Source organism: Salvelinus sp. IW2-2015, linkage group LG20 (genome assembly GCF_002910315.2).
Source record: "Salvelinus sp. IW2-2015 linkage group LG20, ASM291031v2, whole genome shotgun sequence".
NCBI classification, from domain to species: domain Eukaryota; kingdom Metazoa; phylum Chordata; class Actinopteri; order Salmoniformes; family Salmonidae; genus Salvelinus; species Salvelinus sp. IW2-2015.
In genome coordinates, this window is record NC_036860.1 from 22,222,942 (window position 1) to 22,246,108 (window position 23,167).

General features: G+C 44.4%; 1 protein-coding gene across 1 annotated transcript; it reads left to right on the forward strand.

Moving 5' to 3' along the window:
* The first annotated feature begins 1,964 nt into the window (after positions 1-1,964).
* Positions 1,965-22,896, forward strand: lars1 (leucyl-tRNA synthetase 1). Its single transcript, XM_024011188.2, has 32 exons — positions 1,965-2,089; positions 2,378-2,499; positions 2,604-2,691; positions 2,804-2,884; positions 2,973-3,110; positions 3,228-3,389; positions 9,123-9,235; positions 9,330-9,393; positions 9,982-10,049; positions 10,241-10,466; positions 10,628-10,715; positions 12,824-12,900; positions 13,024-13,077; positions 13,193-13,333; positions 13,534-13,611; positions 13,799-13,884; positions 14,098-14,163; positions 14,341-14,423; positions 14,968-15,106; positions 15,409-15,621; positions 16,050-16,107; positions 16,272-16,335; positions 16,907-17,090; positions 17,216-17,306; positions 17,393-17,533; positions 17,831-17,971; positions 19,436-19,546; positions 20,015-20,125; positions 20,569-20,673; positions 21,366-21,461; positions 21,731-21,863; positions 22,219-22,896. Exons 1-32 carry the CDS (start codon positions 2,084-2,086, stop codon positions 22,422-22,424), a joined length of 3,534 nt encoding a protein of 1,177 aa, XP_023866956.1. The 5' UTR covers positions 1,965-2,083; the 3' UTR covers positions 22,425-22,896.
* Positions 22,897-23,167: the final 271 nt, after the last annotated feature.

Genomic DNA, 23,167 nt, shown 5'->3' on the forward strand with positions numbered 1-23,167 from the left:
CTATTTGTGGATGTGGTAACTAGTGACGACTAAACCAAGGGGAAACCATCATTCAACTTTTGTGGTAGGAAAGATTTGTTTCTCTTTTGGTCAATTCAACAACAGAGCGATACGAACCTTGTTTCAGCAGGATGTTGTATCTATCTACACCTTATGCCATGCCTTATTGGAATGGATTTATTGATAATATCTGTTGGAAAAAAGTTTGGATGTTGCCACACACATACCTACTTGTTAAGAAAATTAAGGAAGTTTCCTTTAAAATGATTCATAAATATTATCCTGTCAACCACTATATGAAGAAGTTTAAGGAAAATATCAACTCAAATTGCTCCTTTTGTAATGACCACCCAGAAACAGTGTTGCATCTTTTTTTGGCATTGTATTCATATAAGAAAACTGTGGCAAGACATCAGTAGATTTATAATTTAACACTTTTATGTAGGTCTTACACTATTGTGGAGAGATGTACTGCTTGGATTCTTTACCTAACGAATAAGCTGAAACATTTTTTATGTAATTAATTTCATTATTCTTTTGGCCCAATTTTCATATTCACAAATGTAAATTTACAAACAAAAAAACACATTTTCTTACACTACAAAAATAAATTGAGCTGTATTTTAAGACAATTAAATACTCTACTAACAAAAAAAGCTGTTAGAATTATAAGTGTATGTATGTCCCTTAAGGTCTTTGTGTAATGTGATATTGTACCTCCTAGCTCAATTGTCCATTGTATATAATCTATATATACGACCCTGCCTCACGCAGAGTACGACCCTGCCTCACGCAGGAAGCGGCGCAGGTCCTAATCCAGGCACTTGTCATCTCCCGTCTGGATTACTGCAACTCGCTGTTGGCTGGGCTCCCTGCCTGTGCCATTAAACCCCTACAACTCATCCAGAACGCCTCAGCCCGTCTGGTGTTTTCAATTTCCCAAGTCCTCACGTCACCCCGTCCTCCGCTCTCTCCACTGGCTTCCAGTTGAAGCTCGCATCCGCTACAAGACCAGGTGCTTGCCTCCGGAGCTGTGAGGGGACGGCACTCCGTACCTTCAGGCTCTGATCAGGCCCTACACCCAAACAAGGGCACTGCGTTCATCCACCTCTGGCCTGCTCGCCTCCCTACCTCTGAGGAAGTACAGTTCCCGCTCAGCCCAGTCAAAACTGTTCGCTGCTCTGGCACCCCAATGGTGGAACAAACTCCCTCACGACGCCAGGTCAGCGGAGTCAATCACCACCTTCCGGAGACACCTGAAACCCCACCTCTTTAAGGAATACCTAGGATAGGATAAAGTAATCCTTCTAACCCCCCCCCCCTTAAAAGAGTTAGATGCACTATTGTAAAGTGGTTGTTCCACTGGATATCATAAGGTGAATGCACCAATTTGTAAGTCGCTCTGGATAAGAGCGTCTGCTAAATGACTTAAATGTAAATGTAAATATACTTGTGTTCTCTCATGTACTCTCTGTATTGATTTGTTGTCAATTAAAAAAATWAAAAAATAAAACTTTTGTAGGATTTCTCTCTTGTTTTGCAAATCTATTTAAAAATTCAATTTCAAAGTTTCAATAATACTGGAGCCAGGCCAGGGTTGACTCTTCACTCAGTTGGTAGGAAAATAAGACCTTGTCTACATTTACATTTAAGTCATTTAGCAGACGCTCTTATCCAGAGCGACTTACAAATTGGAAAGTTCATACATATTCATCCTGGTCCCCCGTGGGGAATGAACCCACAACCCTGGCGTTGCAAGCGCCATGCTCTACCAACTGAGCCACACGGGTCTAAAATCGTATTAAAATCATTTCACCCTGTTTAAATATATATATATTGTTTTATATCTTTTATATGCGTGAAATATTCTTATTGTGTTTTTGTACTCCAGAGAATGTAGTCTGTGTCCATATGCTATAAAAGAGCCACTCGCTTATACTACATTTCCCAGAAGTCTGCAMAGGGTGAATGAGCTGTCCCTTTCTGTAGTGTAGATGTCATCAGCCAAGTGCCGAAGCTGGTGGCGTGGGTTTTCTTGACAGATTATCAGTTTTTACCGTTTCCTGTATATTTCTATATCAAGATGACGGTACGTCGTGGCTACTTACTCCACTTGTGCATGTATGATGTTTTTCAGGTTTAATGCTAGTCATATTATGCATAACTAGCCAACTACTTTGTTAGCTAGCACTTAGCTGCATTAGCATTAGCTAACTTGAACTAGCTTGCTAGCTAGCAGCTAACACGTTACTTTGAAAAGACGAAACTAGTCACCGGGAAGAGACCTACGTCTGGCTATCTAGTTAAGACGCCTATTTGATGTTTAATAATTATAAAAAAATCTACATTTTTAAATTATGCATTACATTAATTTTAGGAGCGGAAGGGAACAGCTAAGTTGGACTTCCTCAGAAAGATAGAAGAGGACATCCAGCAGAAATGGGAGAAGGAAAGAACGTTTGATTGTGATGCACCCACCACTATTGGGGAAAGCACCAAGTAAGTCTACTGGGACTGATATTTTATGATCATCAACGCTCTATTTTAATTTTCATGTCCACTTTTCCCAACCAATTTCTAATGGACCACCCTCTCCTTTGTAGCAAAAACAAATACTTTGTCACCTTCCCCTACCCTTACATGAATGGAAGGCTGCATCTTGGTCATACTTTCTGCCTTTCGAAGTGCGAGGTAAGATTTATATAGATTTGACTTACATTTAGCACTATTAGTCTTATGTTCAATATCCTCTGTGAAAGATTCATTTTACAATTTGCTGACATATCTGTCTTTTTCTTTGTAGTTTGCTGTTGGTTTCCAACGCTTGAAAGGGAAACAATGCCTATTTCCATTTGGGTTGCATTGTACAGGAATGCCAATCAAAGTGAGTTAATTTTAATAACTTGTTTGCTGTGTACATTATACATGGTCGTGGTTGGATGTTAGACATTAAAATGTATTTTAATCCACAGGCCTGTGCAGACAAGCTGAAGAGAGAGATGGAGGTTTACGGCAACCCACCACAGTTTCCGGAGGAGGAGGAGGAAGAAGAGGAGAAGCCCAAGTTTGCAGATGAGTTCATCATCAAGGACAAAGCGAAGGGAAAAAAGGTGAACTTTTGATGAAAATTTCAATTGATCCTCTGCGCTACTCATATTCTTGGGGGAAATTGTTCCCATTCATACACCATGTAATCTCATTGTAATCTCTTGTTTTGTGATCATCAGAGCAAAGCAGTGGCAAAGGCTGGAGGGTCAAAATTCCAGTGGGACATAATGAAGTCTCTGGGGTTGAGTGACATAGAGATAGTGCCGTTTGCAAACGCAGCGCACTGGCTGGAGTACTTCCCACCCATGGCCGTGAAAGACATGAAGATGATGGGTGTGAAGGTGAGTGATAATGTCTCGAGGCTGCCTGCTGGTTCGACTTAGGAGGCGCGCACACCACCAACCGCTTGGGAGTATATTACTCGCTAGTGTTCAGTCTTTGGATAACAAAGTTGATGAGCTTAGAGCAAGGATTTCTTGCCAGAGAGACATCGGGCCTGTAACATACTTTGTTAAACGGAAATATGGCTCTCTCGGGATACTCTGTCGGGGTCGGTGAAGCCAGCAGGATTCTCAATACATCGCGCAGACAGGAATAAATATCTCCAGGATACGGAGGGGTGTATTTCATGATTAACGACTCATGGTGTAATTCTAGGAACATTCAGGAACTCGAGTCCTTTTGTTCACTCGACCTAGAATACCTCACAATTAAATGCCGACCATATTATCTCCCAAGATCTGTCATTGCCGCGGCCGTTTACATCCCACCTCAGGCCGATACCTCGACGGCCCTCAAGGACCTTCACTGGACTGACTTTATGTAAACTGGAAACTACATATCCTGAGGCTGCATTTATTGTAGCTGGGGATTTTAACAAAGCAAATCTGAGGACTAGGCTGCCGAAGTTCTATCAACATATCGACTGTACTACTCGCGCTGCTAAGACTCCCGACCATTGCTTTTCAAACTTCCGGAATGCTTACAAGGCCCTCCCCCGTCCTCCTTTCGGCAAATCTGACCACGACTCCATCTTGCTCCTCCAGTCCTATAGGCAGAAACTCAAACAGTACTTTGAACTATTCAATGCTTGTCTGACCAATCGGAATCCACGCTTCAGGATTGTTTTGATCACGTGAACTGGGATATGTTTCGGGTAGCTTGCGATTATAATCTAGACGCATACACGGCTACGCTGACTGAGTTTATAAGGAAGRATATAGGATATGTAGTACCCACTGTGGCTTAAAACCTACCCTAACCATAAACCGTGGATAGATGGTAGCATTCGCGAACCACCGCATTTAACCATGGCAAGGTGACTGGTAATATGGCACAATATAAAGTGTAGTTTTTCACACCGCAAGGCAATCAAACAAGCTAAACGTCAGTATAGAGACAAAGTGGAGTCGCAATTCAACGGCTCAGACACGAGACGTATGTGGCAGGGACTACAGACAATCACAGATTACAAAAGGAAAACCAGCCATGTCGCGGAGACCGATGTCTTGCTTCCGGACAGGCTAAACACATTCTTTGCACGCTTTGAGGATAACACAGTGCCACCCGCTACCAAGGACTGTGGGCTCTCCTTCTCCATGGTTGACGTGAGTAAAACATTTAAATGTGTTAACCCTCGAAAGGCTGCCGGCCCAGACGGCTTCCCTAGCTGTGTCCTCAGAGCATGTGCAGACTAGCTGGTTGGTGTGTTTAAGGACATATTCAATCTCCCTATCCCAGTCTGTTGTGCCCACATGCTTCAAGGTGGCCACCATTGTTCCTGTACCCAGGAAGGCAAAGGTAACTGAACTTAATGACTAACTCACTTCTGTCATCATGAAGTGCTTTGAGACTAGTCAAGGATCATGTCACCTCTACCCTACCTGCTACCCTAGACCCACTTCAATTTGCTTACCGCCCCAATAGATCCACAGACGATGCAATCGCCATCACTCTGCACACTGCCCTATCCCATCTGGACAAGAGGAATACCTATGTAAGAATGCTTTTTGACTATAGCTCAGTATTCAACAACATAGTACCCTCCAAGCTCCTCATGGCCCTGGGCCAGAACCCCCGCCCTGTGCAACTGGGTCCAGGACTTCCTGACGGGCAGCCCTCAGGTGGTGAAGGTAGGAAACATCACCTCCACTCAGCTGATCTTCAAAACTGGGGCCCCACAAGGGTGTGTGCTCCTCCCCCTCTCTTGTACTCCCTGTTCACCCATGACTACGTGGCCACGCACGCCTCCAACTCAATCATCAAGTTTGCAGACGACACAACAGTAGTAGGCTTGATTACCATCGATGACGAGACAGCCTACAGGGAGGAGGTGAGGGCTCTGGGCGTGTGTTGCCTAAAAAACAACCTCTCAGCCATCGTCAACAAAACAAAGGAGATGATCAGGGACTTCAGGAAACAGCAGAGGTAGCACCCCCTATCTACATCGACGGGACCGCAATGGAGAAGGTGGAAAGCTTCAAGTTCCTTGGCGTACACATTACCGACAAACTGAAATGGACCACCCACACAGATTGTGTGGTGAAGAAGACGCAACAGAGCCTCTTCAACCTCAGGAGGCTAAAGAAATTTGACTTGTCACCTAAAACCCTCAAACTTTTACAGATGCACAATTGAAAGCATCATGTCGGGCTGTATCACTGCCTGGTATGGCAACTGCACCGCTTGCAACCGCAAGGCTCTCCAGAGGGTGGTGCGGTCTGCACAACGTATTACCGGGAGCAAACTACCCGCCCTCCAGGACACCTTCAGCACCCAATGTCACAGGAAGGCCAAAAAGATCATCTAGGACATCAACCACCCGAGCCACTGCCTGTTCATCCTGCTGTCATCCAGAAGGCCAGGTCAGTACAGGTGCATCAAAGTTGGGACCGAGAGACACAAGCTGTTTTTCAGTCTCAAGACCGTCAGACTGTTCAACAGCCATCATTAGCACGTTAGAGGATGTTGCCTATAGGCATAGACTTAATCTCTGGCCACTTTAAGGAATGGAACACTTTTTAATGTTTACATATCTGGCATTACTCATCTCCTATGTGTTTACTGTATTCTATACTATGTTAGTCAGATTTGGGCATATGGTGCAGTAATATCTAACAAATTACACAACGTCAGAGCTAGAAGCACAAGCATTTCGCTACACTTTTTATATTTCGAGTAATTACATAAAACCGATCAGAATGCCYATGTCATGCCGGAAAATGTTTTTCCGTGGAGTCGGTAATATGGACGGCCTTGCAAGCCAGCCTGTTCCCTATACTGTGAACTCTAACAGAAATAACTTAATGTATAACTTCAAGTTAAACAATCGTTGGCACTGATTTACTACTGGTTTCAATAAAATGTTCAGCCAATTTACAAGCAAATACTTTATGAATTTGTTACAAATCAGGTTGCTAGCCAACTTGCCTGCTAACGTTAGCCCTACCAGCCAGTTGAGTCAGCCAGTTGCTATCAGCACCTAGCTTACAGATGCATTAAAGTAAACCAAAGTTTGGGAAATGCATAACGCAATCTAACCAGTTATCAAGTAATGTTACCGGTATATGCAGTTACCTTAGCCAGCCAGTTAAAGTTAGATATTTTTGCCTGTTCACTAGCCTAGCTAGCCAACCACCATGGTGAATATAGCTACGTTATAAGCCAGAAATCAACACCAACTAGTCTAGCAGAGGCAGGATCCCACAGAACACAAAAAAAGCCAGCCGATATAAAGTAGAGACTTACCGATTGAGGCTGAGTTAGGAGCGAGGCGCTTCAGAGCAAGAGACCGCTTCACTGGTCGAGGGAGAGTCAGCTAATCCAATAGCGATATAGTGTGGTAAATCCAAGTAGATTGATTCCAGAGGCAATAATCCATAGGAAGAACGGGTCGAAAAATTGCCCAAACAAATTGGGGGATGAAAAAGAAGTCCAGACAAGGTACTAAACAGTTAAATCAGGCAGAAATGATTTGCCAGAGGCAAGCCTGTCGCTGGTATAGGAGAAGTCAGAGCAACCTAGACTGGAAAAGCCGAGCAGGATCATGCATCCCCCACGTGTGGGGAATCTGGTTGTTTAAGCCACATTGAGATTGGTGAATTGTAGCTCACCACTACCAACATTCGGTCTGCATGGGTAATGGTTAACGTTAGCCAGCTCAAGTTAGCTAACGCAGAGTAGATTCTCCATATGATGAGAGTACATTGTGTGCAGTTTAGAAGATATCCTGAAATAAGTAATTAATATGTGAAATCATAACTGTTTGTAGTTATAGATAACCAGATCGTGACCAATGTTCCCTTAATTTTATTTTGTAACTAAGCAAATTTCACGTCTCCTGGGCCCAAACTTGAACATTGTGGAAATTCTATGCAGCTTCCAGCTCACACGTTTACTGTGAACACTGAGACTGTACCTGTTTTTACGTGGTCAAGTAGGCTACTGTGGCTATTTGATCATAATGTCGGCCTACCAGAGTGGCCTTCCGTCAAGAACAATGGAGAAAATACATCCCATAACAGCTTTAACATGGAAAWAGCTGTTTTCATTCAGCCTACTGTAGCACCCAATGTATGGTGTTCAATGTGGGCCTACATTCCATGAGACTTTTGAAAAAAACACGCATAGCTTGATATTACCCTGTTTATCAACTTGTCCTTCAGACAAGGTGACTGAAAATGTTGTTTGATGCAAGAAAACACTTTCAAAATAAAATACATAATTATTCCCATACCATTATCAGAATCAGAAATTATGCTACTCTCTGCCTATTGGCTACTTAGCTTATTGAAGCCTGTCTCAAAATACAACACTGCCCCTTTAAGACAAAAGAAACCGCTCTTTACCTGACTCGCTTTTCAAAGATGTTTAGAAATGTACACATTTTGGCCTCCCGAGTGGCGCAGCAGTCTAAGGCACTGCATCGCAGTGCTAGCTGCGTCACTACAGATCCCGGTTTGATACCGGGCAGTGTTGCAGCCGGCTGCGAACGGGAGATCCATGAGGCGACGTAAAATTGGCGCAGGGTCGTCCGTGTTAGTGGAGGGTTTGGCCGGCCGGGATGTCCTTGTCCCATCGCGCTCTAGCGTCTCCTGTGGCGGGCCAAGCGCATGCACGCTGACACGGTCACCAGGTGTACAGTGTTTCCTCCGACACATTGGTGTGGCTGGCTTCCAGGTTAAGTGAGCATTGTGTCAAGAAGCAGTACGGCTTGGCGGGGTCGTGTTTCGGAGGACGCATGGCACTTGACCATCACCTCTCCCGAGTCCGTGCGGGAGCTGCAGCGATGGGACAATTGGATACCACGAAATTGGGGAGCGGGTACAAGAATAAAATAAATGCACACATTTTATGCTCTTGTAGGAAGCAATCACTCCCCTATTGCTGACTACAAATGATCTATAACTGGGCTAATAACTCAACTAGACAGAATATGAACAAAATGTGCACACGTGAATTCATGCAGCTCTCGCTTTGATATCAAAACAAGCGCATCTACTCACGACCGCTCATGCTGTAAACACAGTCCAGTTCAAAGTAAACGGCACAGATCCACATCTGACAATGGTCTATTTGCATCTAGGCCTACTGCAGCCCTTTTTATGCCGCGCCGGTCTGTGTAGAGTCCGGGCTGAGTCGTGCGTGTCAATGCAATAGAATCCTGCTCTGATGCTTTCTGCCTACAACAAAATCTCTTGCATTGTTCATTTTGGTATGTTGCATTGAAAATGGGTAATACTGCGTTGATTGGATCACAATTGCCGCAGTTAAGGGAAACGTTCATAGTGCTAACAGGTAAAACTAGAACAGTGGTCACCAACCTTTTCTGAGGCAGTGTAAGCCTGAGATCTACCGCTCAGATTTTTTAAAAACATGACTTAAATGTATGCCTATGCAACGTTAACCAATTAAAAACAGTACTATAGCAATGACATCCATGTATGACTATTTGAAAGTTAAATGTGTGGTTCTCAAGTTAAGATTCAGACCTAAATGTACAGATCAACAACCATTACTACACTTTGAAAGTATTTCAGGTGCTGTCCAGGTTCTTAAGCATAATTATATCACAGGTGGACTGGCGACGCTCCTTCATCACAACCGATGTCAACCCTTTCTACGACTCCTTCGTGAGGTGGCAGTTCATCACCCTGAAAGAGAGGAAGAAAATCAAGTTTGGTAAAAGGTATGTTTAGAACCTGGAAAGGTTTATTATAACCTTGCAATGCGTAAACCTTGTAGCATTATTACATTGATTTACATTCGATAACTTTTTGCAGGTATACCATCTACTCTCCAAAAGATGGACAGCCATGTATGGACCATGACAGGCAGACTGGAGAGGTGAGATTTTCTTTCTACTACATTACATTTTATTCAACACATGCTTCGTTAACAACAGATATCAATGAAATGCTTACCTACGGGCTCTTTCCAACAATGCAGAGAGAAAGAAAATGGAGAAATAATAATAAATGCACAATGAGTAGTGATAACTTGGCTATATACACGGGGTACCAGTACAGAGTCGATATGCAGGAGTATGAAGTAATTGAGGTAGATATGTACCGGTATATATAACTTGGAATAAAGTGACAGATAATAAACAGTAGCAGCAGTATGTGATGAGTCGAAGTTAGTGCAAAAAGTGTCAGTGCAGATAGTCCTGGTAGCTATTTGGTTAATTATTTCATCAACTATTTAGTAGACCTATGGCTAGGGGGTAGAAGCTGTTCATGGTCATGTTGGTTCTAGATTTGCTGTAGCAGAGGGAACAGGTTATGACTTGGGTCGCTGGAGTTTGACAATTTTTAGGGGCTTCATCTGACACTGCATGGTATAGATGTCCTGGATGGCAGGAACATAATCTCAATGAGGTTTTGTCCCTCTGTTGTGTAGCTGCAGCTCTATAATAACGTTTTTACATTCTAGGGAGTTGGACCACAGGAGTATACCCTCATCAAGATGAAGGTTGTAGAGCCCTACCCTGCAAAACTAAGGTACTGTATGTAGCAGACTAGACAGTGTATTTTTTTGCATGACCTACATTGTCATTGATATGATATACAATCAACTTTGTCACATTTTAGACCTAGCAGTTTGGCCTGATAGCAGGTAACATTTGTTGCTAGTTGGGGAAAGACTACCATCCACCTTGTACAAATACTCTTCTGAAAACTGTTACCCTCAGTGGCCTTAAAGGCAAGAACATCTTCTTGGTGGCAGCTACTCTCAGACCAGAGACCATGTTTGGCCAGACTAACTGCTGGGTCCATCCTGACATCAAGTACATAGCCTTTGAGATGGCCTGTGGAGACGTGTTCATTAGCACGAGGAGGTCAGCTAGGAACATGTCTTACCAAGGCTTCACCAAGGAGAACGGCAAGGTTACAGTGATCATGGATGTTCTGGGAAAGGTGTGCACATTTAAATTACATCCTTATGGTTAAGTGTCTGCACACACACTTACGCAATAATGTACGTTAAATAGCTTGAGTTCCCTCTGGCACGCACGCACAGTGTGACACTGTGACCACGCACTCACATAGTGGTAAATGTCTTTTTACCTTCTCTGTAGGATATTCTTGGATGTGCTCTTAGTGCCCCGCTGACGTCTTACCGGACCATCTATGCCCTGCCCATGCTTACCATCAAGGAGGACAAAGGTATTGGAATAAAGTCTTGAGAATGCTCCAAATACCGCTTTTTAACTGCATCCATCCTGTCTCTGCTAGAGCACATTGAGACGGCTTGAGGCAGTCCTCCTTTTGAAGAGCTAAAGTAGAGCACAGTGAACATTGCTGAAATGGACAACAAAGATTACTTTTTATTAGGGGGTAGATCAGCTTTAATATTGCAGATAGATTGTGGCTTCCATCAATGTAATTGCCTGCATCATTTCCAATCCCCCATATTTTATTGATAAATATTTTTTATGTGTCTTTATTATATTCCCCCAACACTACCACCCCCTCCCCTAGTATTCAGACCCTTTACTCAGAACTCAAATCAAATAATATTTTATTGGTCAAATACACGTGTTTAGCAGATGTTATTGCGGGAGTAGCGAAATGCTTGTTTCTAGCTCTGACAGTGCAGTAATATCTAACAATTTCACAACATCTATACACACATCTAAGTAAAGCAATGGAATTTAGAATAATGGAATTAAGAATGTATATGAACGAGCAATGTCAGAGKGGCATAGACTAAGATACAGTAGATAGTATAGAATACAGTATATACATATAAGATGAGTAATGCAAGATATGTAAACATGATTAAAATGACTAGTGTTCCATTTTATTAAAGTGGCCAGTGATTTCAAGTCGTATGTAGGCAGCAGCGTCTATGTGCTAGTGATGGCTATTTAAGTCTGATGGTCTTGAGATAGCTGTTTTTCAGTCTCTCGGTCCCAGCTTTGATGCACCTGTACTGACCTCACCTTCTGGATGATAGTGGTGTGAACAGGCAGTGGCTCAGGTGATTATGGTCCTTGATCTTTTTGGCCTTCCTGTGACATCGGGTGCTGAAGGTGTCCTGGAGGGCAGGTAGTTTGCACATTTGGCAGCGAMTCTTCTTGGGTATGACGCTACAAGCTTGGCACACCTGTATTTGGGGAGTTTCTCCCATTCTCTGCAGGTCCTCTCAAGCTCTGTCAAGTTGGATGGGGAGCGTCGCTGCACAGCTATTTTAAGATCTCCGGAGATCAGGTTCAAGTCCAGACTCTGGCTGGGCCACTCAAGGACATTGAGAGACTTGTCCTGAAGCCAATCTGGTGTTGTCTTGGCTGTGTGCTTAGGGTTGTTGTCCATTTGGAAGGTGAACCTTTGCTCAAGTCTGAGGTCCTGAGCGCTCTCGAGCAGGTTTTCATCAAGGATTTCTCTGTACTTTGCTCCGTTCATCTTTCCTTCGATCCTGACTAGTTTCCTAGTCCCTGCTGCTGAAATACATCCCCATAGCATGATGCTGCCACCACCATGCTTCACCGTAGGGATGGTGCCAGGTTTCCTCCAGATGTGGTGCTTGACTTTCAGGCCAAAGAGTTCAATCTTGGTTTCATCAGACCAGAGAATCTTGTTTCTCATGGCCTGAGAGCACTTTAGGCGCCTTTTGGCAAACTCCAAGCGGGCTGTCATGTGCATTTTACTGAGGAGTGGCTTCCTTCTGGTCACTCTACCATAAATGCCTGATTGGTTGAGTGCTGCAGCGATGGTTGTCATGTTGCAATTTTTCAGCCATTCCTGAACCTGTGACCAAAATAAATCTACATATGAACAGTACCAAAACGTTGCTATTATTTTGGTAATTGAAAAATGCTACATTTTGAATCCGTGTCGTTTTTGTGTATCAGTTATCGCTATATGGCACAGCGGTGCCATTTTTTGTCCTTTTTAAACTGGTCTGCTTTTTTGTTTATCAAACATTTCTTTAACTAATTTTGGTCTTGAACGCAGGGCCGACAGACAAGTTGTGACTTACTGATGTACACCTGAGGGGATGCTGCAATATGAGTCATTACAATTAATAATTTTGGTCCGCTTTGCTCCAGGCGTTTACATCTGCATCAAAATGGTGTGGCTAAATTGAAATATCAGAATGCAGATATCTATGGCTTTGTTCTCTCCAATGTGCATCATCCTGTGTTTGATAGAAAAGGCAGTGACTTTCTCAGAGGACACAGCAGGGGCATTTCTTGTGGTTTGTAGATGTTGGTTTTGTTAGTCATGTGACTTTGGTCCACTTGTTTTGTGACCCCCCCCCCCTCCCCCAGGCACTGGAATTGTCACCAGCGTACCGTCTGACGCACCTGATGACATCGCTGCCCTCAGGGATATCAAAAAGAAACAGGTGACACTAACTGTACAAAACTGTGCTCGTTTGTGGCTACTGGTCTGTTTTAGTTAACCTATGCATTGCAAAATGTGTTTTTGTTGGTGACGTAATTGGAGATCACTTGGATTCCTCTTATAGGCCCTGAGAGAGAAATATGGTATCGAAGACAAGATGGTCCTACCTTTTGAGCCGGTAAGCTTAAGTCATACTTGACACCTTTGCATTGCCTCTCACATCCTTTATCTGGTCCTAAATGATCAGACAGTGCAGTATGTGCCTAATATTCACTGCTGCCCTACTCCTCCAGGTGCCCATCATTGAGATCCCTGGCTATGGGAACCTGTCTGCTCCTCTGGTGTGTGACGAGTTGAAGATCCAGAGCCAGAATGACCGCGAGAAGCTGGCAGAGGCCAAGGAGAAGGTTTACCTCAAGGGCTTCTATGAAGGGGTGAGTCCTAATGGCTACACAGAACATCTCGACTATGCATGCGTGTAATACAATGCAGCTTTATTTATCCCCGTAGAACATTTCAGGATATTGGGGGCTATAGATGTGCATCAGAGGTATACAACAACATACAACAGTATATGAAAAATCAACATACACATATTCTCTGATTTTCTAATGAATGGTCTTTTTTTTCTCAGATCATGCTGGTTGAAGGCTACAAGGGCCAAAGGGTGCAGGATGTCAAGAAACCCATCCAGAAGATGATGGTGGAGAAGGTACCCTGGTTGATATCAATTATTTGATACCAATCTATTTATTGCGTTTGTTTATTTTCTGCAACTATGTTTACAATGTGGTGCTGTATGCTACTTACTGTTGGTTCTTTCTCTGACCTGTATGATGTGTTTGATACGGTTCTTTATGTCTCTGTTTTCTAACTGGGATCTCTACCAATGTTCCCAGGGCCAGGCTTTGATCTACATGGAGCCAGAGAAGCAGGTGATGTCACGCTCTTCAGACGAGTGTGTGGTGGCACTATGCGACCAGTGGTGAGTATGGGAGTCTGAAAATATTCCCAGATTTATGGTCGTTTTTCTGTTTTGTGTCTATTCACTGATAGCAATGGTGAAACGGCGCGATATTCAGTGTGGATCCAAGGCTCCCTGACAGCATAGACAAGTATCTAAGGATAATTATTAGGGAAACTCTAAACTGAACATTTCTGAGCTAAATTCCTAAAGTATGTGGTGTCTGTCTGACAGGTATCTGGATTATGGAGACAAAGAGTGGAAACAGCAGGCCATGGAATGCCTGAAGCCACTGGAGACGTGAGTCATTCCGCTGTTCTGTCGCTCAACTACCCCAGCTCCCTTCATTGACTATACCACTGCTAACAAGCGCCTTGTCAAAGGAATGTGTCAGCGTGTTGACGATTTTGTTGGCTGTGTGTCTGGTCAATACGGATATGTTAAAACTGTGCTTCCTGTATATGTTTGACTCTTTAGGTTCTGTGACGAGACGAGGAAGAACTTTGAGGCCACTCTGGACTGGCTCCAGGAGCACGCCTGCTCTCGTACCTACGGACTGGGTGAGGAGGGTGACAGGCGGTGGAGGAGGGTGACAGGCGGTGGAGGAGGGTGACAGGCGGTGGAGGAGGGTGACAGGCGGTGGAGGAGGGTGACAGGTGGTGGAGTTAGTTTGTCACAATACAGCGGGTTCTGTGCAGAACCGGGAGGTTTTACTGACCATGTGACCTTACAACTCTGGGCCTTGTTATAGCTATAAAATACAGTCTGTAACTAGACCCCGTAGAGAGTCACATTGTCAGAACTTTCTGGGACCTCTCACGTCCAGAGCATCTTTTGAGACCATCAGTAACCGTTCAGAGCCTTTTTGGAATTTGCATGGACTTAAGATGGAGACAAAATACCCACAATAAGGAAGCATTTTTTAGTAAGTCATGTGCCAAACTGGAGGAAGGACACGTTTCACATGCTTAATGATCAGTTATCCATTTCATTGGTGGATTTATTATGCTAAGCCATAGTAATGATATGATAAGCATATCCCTTACCGTTCACATTAAGTGTTTGATTGTTGTGTTTTTTTGTACTGTGTGCTTGTTGCCATAGGTACAAGGTTGCCGTGGGACCAGCAGTGGCTGATCGAGTCCCTATCTGACTCTACCATTTACATGGCCTACTACACCGTGGCTCACTTCCTCCAGGGGGGAGTGCTCAACGGACAGGGACCCTCGCCTCTAGGGATCAAGTATGCGCCACTCGACTCTCACACGGTTGTCTTATTTAGCGGCGATAGGCATCTGTGGATGCAGATGGAAGATATTGCAGCATGTTCAGATGTCCTTTTAAACATATTGCAATGGAGAAAGTTTGTATTGTAGTAGTTGGCGATGTATATGATAATCATGTACTGTTTTGCACATGTATACCTTTTCGAGGAAGAGGATAAATGCGCTGTGCCAGAATTCTGAATCCCTATTTGGTTATGGATACAGTACTATTGGAGCCACTACATAATCTGATTCTGTGCCTGCACTCTCTCTCTGTAAGGCCAGAGCAGATGACCAGGGAGGTGTGGGACTTCATCTTCTTCAAGAGCTCTCCCTTCCCCAAGACGGACATCCCCAAGGAGCACCTGCAGAGGCTGAGGAGGGAGTTTGAGTACTGGTACCCCGTGGATGCCCGTGTGTCTGGGAAGGACCTGGTGCCCAACCACCTATCCTACTACCTGTACAACCACGTGGCCATGTGGCCCAATGACAGGTGAGACGTACCACCTTCCTGTCTCTGCCCGCCTGCCTGCTTGCCTCTCTGGTGCTAGGGCTGCTGCATGGGTACAAGTCCGGTATTCCTCCTAATTAATATAATAGTTTAGATTTAAATGTTTACATGCTTTGCAAGAAGAACGTAGGCTTACATAGAGGAATTTGAAGTTTGAAACGAGACAATGGTAGCCACAACCATTCAAAAAAGTAACTGGTGCACATTGTTATAAATTTATCGTTATCGTGATAATTCAGTACATTTATCGTTATATGGATTCTTGTCCATATCGCCCAGCTTTAAGCCTAATGGCAATTCACTGCAGGGTCTAATCAGTTATGGGTTTGACGCCTTGCAGATTGTATGGAATGTAAGACAATTTCTCCAGAGTCCCATGATTTTCAAGGAGATTATCTTTGTGTACACAGCGGAAAATGGCCGCAGGCAGTCCGAGCCAATGGTCACCTGTTATTGAACTCTGAAAAGGTGTGTTTTTTCCCTTCTCAAATAGATGTTAACTGCAATGAACTCTCCTTTTTCTGTCTCCTGCTCTGGCATGATGGGAGCAGTGTGTTTGTCTGAAGACGTCAGTGTCTTGCACAAAAAGCGTGTGTGTGATCCTCCTAACGATCTGTGTTTGTATTCATCAGATGTCTAAATCCACGGGCAATTTCCTCACTCTGAGGGACGCCATCGCCAAGTTCTCTGCTGACGGTAAGCATTCCAGCCTCTTAACACAATGCTTCCTAATTGCTATGAAGCTTTATGAGGAACAGTCATTTATTCCCGGAAGTCGTTAGCATAATCAATTAGTTATTCTTTACTTCTCAATGTTTCTCCTCTGATGGGAGGGTGGCTTGCTTTATTTGGGGAACAGAAGGGGGAGCAGAGCAGTGGGATCGCTTCTCCTGCCTTCCTTTTGATCTCCTCTTCCTACTTGGAGAATAGAAATCAATGCCATCTGTCCCAGAGTGGTGATGGGAGATGAATCATTTTGAGATGATGCCATGCCTGAGGCTGAGTGCTTCGTTCTGGTTATTTATGTAGACGTTGGACTGCCTAAATACACTGCGCTCTTCACATACTTTTATAGAAGACAGGAGAGGATGGAGGGGAATTTTTCTGACGCTCTGATTGTTATTATGCATAATTTTACAAATTTATGAAACTCAGCTTTTTTAGTGTCAAAGTGCTTGTTTCTAGCAGTGCCGCTGTAATAGTGTGTTTGTGTTTAACACTCAGGGAACGCACACAGTCTTACCATGTTGTGTGTGCCTTTGCCCAGGGATGCGCATGGCCCTGGCGGACGCGGGAGACACAGTGGAAGACGCTAACTTTGTGGAGGCCATGGCCGACGCTGGCATCCTGCGCCTCTACACCTGGGTGGAGTGGGTCAAGGAGATGATAGCCAATCAGAACAACCTGAGGACCGGGCCAGCCGACACCTTCAACGACCGTGTGTTCGGCAGGTACAGTCCAATGAGACAAAAATTAGTGTGGATTCGTCATCCAAACTCCAACTAATTGATCTCTAGCGAGGATAAATGTCTGACCTTAGCATAGTTCTAAGACTGACTTATTTCCCCCTGTTCAGTGACATGAATGCAGGCATCGTGAAGACCGAGCAGCACTATCAGAGGATGATGTACAAGGAGGCGTTGAAGAGCGGCTTTTTTGAGTTCCAGGTAACAAGCTGACATCTGCCAGTGTTTGTGCAGCGTGCCCAATCACCAGTGATGAGACCCTAAACTGTGTGTGTGTGTCCTGGCAGGCGGCCAAGGATAAGTACAGGGAGCTGGCCATCGAGGGGATGCACCGGGACCTGGTGTTCCAGTTCATTGAGAAGCAGACCCTGCTGCTGGCCCCCATCTGCCCACACCTCTGTGAACACACCTGGGGTCTCATGGGCAAGGTAAGGGTGACAGGGCTCACAATATGACAACCTCTAAAGGCCATACATCCATATCAGAACCTTGTCGGGATGAAAGGCTATACTTGGTTTTCCGAATAACAACACGTTTTTAATAGGTTACGCATGTACGTACTGGAACTAGTTTCTATACAATTTCCCCTTTCGCAGGCCAGTTGCTTTTGGCTTAAACAAAAGGATGTAGGATCAGCTTTCCCTACTGAAGTTAAAACCGCAACCCCCTCCCCCCAAAAAAGGTTGTGGTCATAAATATTTCCATAATATCCCCTCTCTCCCCAGACTGGCTCTCTGATGAAAGCATTGTGGCCAGTGGCAGGTCCAGTAGACGAGGTGCTGATGCGCTCTTCTCAGTACGTCATGGAGACAGCCCATGACCTAAGAATACGCCTCAAGGCCTACCTGGCACCCCCCAAGAGCAAGGTAAGACCGATAGCTACCTGGCACCCCACTAAGAGCAAGGTAAGACCTATAAGCTACCTGGCACCCCACTAAGAGCAAGGTAAGACCTATAAGCTACCTGGCACCCCACTAAGAGCAAGGTCACATTAACGCTCTGCCAAGGTGCAGAGAGATCTGGGCACACAGCCAACAGGGAACTAGCCATTTGTACCAGTACCACAGTAATAGCGTGAGTGAATATTAATGTGTGCTTTATGGAGCTGAACTAAGTTTTGAAATGCACCTTTGTGGTTAATGTTTGATGAAAAGCCTAATTGTTAAATGAGACACAATGGTCCTGCAGAATCTTCTCCCTTTCACAGAGCACATTGAGCCAGAAAACAAGTCGCTTCATTAAACCATGACAATACCAGGCCTTGGCTACAGGCAAAACTCACTAAGTTGAGCAGCCATTCCCCGATAGTGACATGTTAGATCTCATTGTTTTAGTAATGTTCTCACAGCACTGCAGAGACCAATGAGCTCTCACTCTCAAATGGATACAGTCCTAGACAGATGTTAACCTGATGATGGAGCCTGACATTTTATCTTGTGTAGTAGCCCGTTTTAGTGACAAGCATGTATGGCGGAGCGCTATATAGTCATAGCTTCTAGCATGTATGTTTTTTTTTTTCAACCTTGTCTACATTTTGACATTCCATTAGTAAGTGCCTGGAGGCAGCAGGGAGCACAGATCCTATAATTCATATATGGTTCTAGCTATATGTAATTATATGGCAAAGGAGAATATTACAACTTGAAGCTCTCTTTCATACGTTTTATTCGAGTTGTCCTTTTTATTTTATTATTTTACAACATTTGTATACTCAATCGGAAATTACCCATACGTTTCAATCGCACTATATAGCTGAACTTCCGCGATACGGATTGAATCGTGACCATCAGTGAGAACAGCTCTACTTCAGAGACATTCAGAGACCATTAGACTAGCTGTAGCATCCTGCCATGGGGACTAGACATATTTAATGTGTGGCTCACACACACCCTCCACTACTCATCTCAGAAGAGAGGGGTGGGAAAAGCGAACGTGAAGGTAAAGTGTCTAGCATGGTGACTGGAAGAGACGACAGCTGTCATGTAAAATGAGTTCACGGATGCCCGGCTCCACTTGGCACAGAGACTGGTTCACACAGTAGCTTTTAGAGCGGGATAATGACTACTGCCGATAGGTTTCAGCAGAGGGTGGTCTTGTATAACGGGAGTGGAGTAGGCTTGGCAGCATTAACTAGAGTGACTTTTCTCAGTCATGTCATATTAATCCAGGCGGTGTGATAATGGATGTCAGGCTGGATCAGGACTGCCTGCTCTGATGCGCATCGCAGCCAGGGTAATGCTACTGCTGTTGTTTAATAAGACTGGAACAGTACTAGCAGACTGACTGAGCTCTCCGTTTTCCGTCTCTGTCTGTGTCCCTCCCCTCAATAGAAGGGTGACGTGAAGCCCATGGCCAAGCCCTCCCACTGCACCATCTACGTGGCCAAGACGTACCCCTCCTGGCAGCACAGCGCCCTCTCGCTGCTGGGAAAACACTACAAGGCAAGTACCAACCCCCAGGAATCTGCCTGATGGGGAATCATACAAGGCAGACTGGGAATCTGGGGGAAAGAATCCACTATGAACCTGACTCAACTAGGTTTTTAATCTGAGCCCCAAAGGACACCCTATTCCCTATGTAGTGCACTACTTTTTACCAGGGCTCATAGGCTGAGTCCTATAGGTTTCTGGTGAAAAGTAGTGCACTATATAGGGAATAGGGTGCCATTTGAGACACACCCTAAGTCTGTTTAGAAATAGATAGTTATAAAATGTGAGTTCAAGCTGTTCCCTCCTGTTGTTTTGGGGTGGAGTTGCTACAGAATGGAGAGACCCTACTGTGATCTGTGATCTGCCCAGAGGCAGAAAATGTCATTCTGCTGACAACCTGGAATCCCCTTGATGATAGACTCTGACACTCTTCCCCCCCCCCCCGTTCGTGTGTGTGTTCTTCCCTGTGTGTGTGTGCAGAGCAACAAGGGCGTTCTGCCTGATAACAAGGTCATTGTCATGGAGCTTGGCGCCCTGCCGGAGCTCAAAAAGTACATGAAGAGAGTGATGCCATTCGTGGCCATGATCAAGGTGAGGCCGAGGACAGGAGGGTTGGCCCTTTTCCGCTCCCCCAGGGCCCTGATCTATGGTGGGGTGGGGGTGGGGGGGTCTCACTATAACACAGTTCTCGGCTGACCTCTGCCAGGCTTTGCATTCTCACAAGGAGACTAATAAAAATAAACATCTCTCTGTACAGTTAAGCACATCGAGGACAATATTTCCTTCATTAAATCAATTGTATTCATACAGGGGCAGCACAACAGTGATTTGCTAGCCTTACTCAGTGGTTGAGCTCAGCATGGTGTATTGCTAGAGGTATGGCTGTGCCAAAGTGATCAAACAAACCAGCCAGATGATTGCCTGTGTTCCAAGCCAGATGATTGCCTGTGTTGACTAAAACCGTGCTGTATGTCAAATAAATGGATGTGAACATGAGCGCTTTACGGCTAACTGCTGTGTGTTGTGTTCCTCAGGAAAACCTGGAGAAGAATGGCGCCAGGGTTCTGGACCTGGAACTGGAGTTTGACGAGCGAGCCGTGCTGCTGGAGAACCTAGTTTACCTGACTAACTCTTTGGAGGTACACCAAACACTATGTTGTGGAGGACAGGCTCTACAACCTGATGTTCGTTCTCTAACTCTTAGCCCCCTGGTAACCACTGAAACAGGTGTATACATCCATCAAGCCGTTGTTGTTAAATAGCCCTCGTTCCTGTTGACTTCTCTTTTAGTTTGCCTGTTCATTTATCCCTCACCTCGAGGGTGGAATGCAGCTATTTTGTATCTGCTTAAGAGCACGACTGTCCATACAGCCCTATGTGTTTTATCAATCTAACCTATTTCCCACCTCATTCATTATCCAAGCTAATTCCCCACTAGGGAAGTGTACTTTATTAGTACTGTATTGACCAGAGTGATTCAGCCAGCCCCCTTTATTTAGAGGCATCTATTGGCACACAAAGATCTAGTTTGTAATCCCCTCTGTAGCCTGTAGTCTCAATTATACTGAAACGACAACAGTTGCCTTGAATGTGCAATCAGGGTAACTTTGCTGCAGCGCCAATCGCTTCAGGATTTCAGGCTAATGRCAATGCTCTTTTATTTGCCCTCCCCCTGTTCACCACAGTATGAATTCGGAACATTTTGAACACACTCTGCATGTCACACTGGCCCTGTCAAATATTAAACTACTGTGCTAATCGTTTCTCCCTCAATCTTTCTCGTTCTCTCGCATTCTCATTCTCTCTCTCGCTCTCCTCTTTTCATCCCCAGCTTGATCAGATAGATGTGGTATTCACATCAGAGGCAGATGACAAAATAAAGGAGGACTGTTGCCCAGGGAAACCGTTCAGTGTCTTCAGATCCGAAGTAAATCCTACCACTATTTCTGCTTAATCAGCCCTCCACACAGATTTTTGCATCATTATAGTTGCATCAACAGAGTTAAGAGACATCTTTTTATTTTTAGACCATTCATCATTTTTTTCTTAAACCACAATGTGCACTTAAACATTTTTTGAAAGCCATGGTAAATAGTTCACGACAACATGCATATGCATGTCCGTATAATGATTTGAACACTTGGTGAATGATGCATTTAGTTCAGACCAGTGAGCTGTGTGTTTTGTGTCCCCTAGCCCGGTGTGGCAGTGTCCCTGCTCAACCCCCAGCCATCCAACGGTCTCTTCACCACCACTATTGACATCCGACAGGGCGACAGCAGAGACTGCATCATCCGCAGACTATCCAAAGTCAACAGATTCATTAAAGGTATGTTATTAAACCCCCGAGGACCTTGCGACTTCACTGCTTTCTTATTGATACCGTGTAATTGAACCATATTTTATCATGGTTTGTTAATAGCCTGCCCTGGGCTATTGCTGTTTCCTTGTTCACTTTTCAAGTTAGTTTTACTGAGGGAGTATACATTGTTCTTTTAGATGTACTAATTGTTTAAGTCTAGTAGTAATTAGAGGAGTACCCTGCTCTTAGTTTCCGTACAGTAACCTCTGATCATACAATTAGCAGAATGTTGTTATTTTATGGTTGCTGTTCAACACGTCCCTTATGTCCTGTAGACCTGACTGACGTGAAGCATTTACATTGTCTTCCTGTCCCCTTGCAGACCTGTCCAAAGTGAAGCTGATGCGCTTTGAGGACCCTGTCCTGGGGCCTCGCCGGGTGCCCGTCCTGGGGAGGGAGGAGCAGGGCAAGCTGCCCATCTCTGACAAGTCGTCCTTCAGCATCAGCCTGGCTGACAGGAAGGTCCTCATGACAGACAATGGCCTCAGCATAGACATAGGAGACACCCTGGTGTACCTGGTACAATAGAGCACAGGTCTTGGGTCTGTTTCAATACTTTTACAATGCTTCCATCCTTGAGGAAATCACTGGTCTTTCAAGGGCTAATCTAGTCTCATAGATATCAGTAATTACCTCAAGGAAGGTAGGAAGGATGCATGTTAAAACCATTTGAACAGGGCCCTGCTCTCTGTGTAGGGGTGAACAGCAGGAGGCTATAACAGAATGACAAGACAGCATTTTTCTGCTGTAGATGTTACTATGTGCTCTTTGACATACACAGCTCTGTGGAGTATAGCCAGGAAGTAGTCTTGCCTTTACCTTTTCTATTCAAGTGGTTAAAAAATAGAATGTGTACTCATGTGTTGTCTTCTCATCATATACAAAATGCAATTATGTTGTTTCAGCGATTCAGTGTCTCAGGATGTTTTAAGGAATGGACGAAAGAGTAATTGTACAAGGTGACGTGAATTTTCCTAAATTAAATAAATCTTTAACGTATTTGGCTGGTGCATTTCTTTATTTTCATCCATGTTGGGATATATGTCCCATATTATGGTCACATTGAGCTCCCTCTGCAGTGGTCCTCTAGGTCAGGGTTTCCTGAAATCAGTCATGCAGTTGAAACACGGTCTACCTCTGTCTCTACTTTGTAGTGTGTGTGTTTATAGAAACAATACATTTTGCTTTCAATAGGAAATGTTCTCAGCTGTTCAGAGAATCATGGTGAGATGTTTTGTATTTGACCACGAGCCTCCCCAGCCCATTACTGT

Bases quoted from the DNA above. Each gene is read 5' to 3' on its own strand.
- lars1 (XM_024011188.2), top strand. The intron at 13,334-13,533 runs GTGAGTCCTAAT...TTTTTTTCTCAG, and splicing joins TCAAGGGCTTCTATGAAGGG to ATCATGCTGGTTGAAGGCTA. The intron at 16,108-16,271 runs GTGTGTTTTTTC...TGTATTCATCAG, and splicing joins TGTTATTGAACTCTGAAAAG to ATGTCTAAATCCACGGGCAA.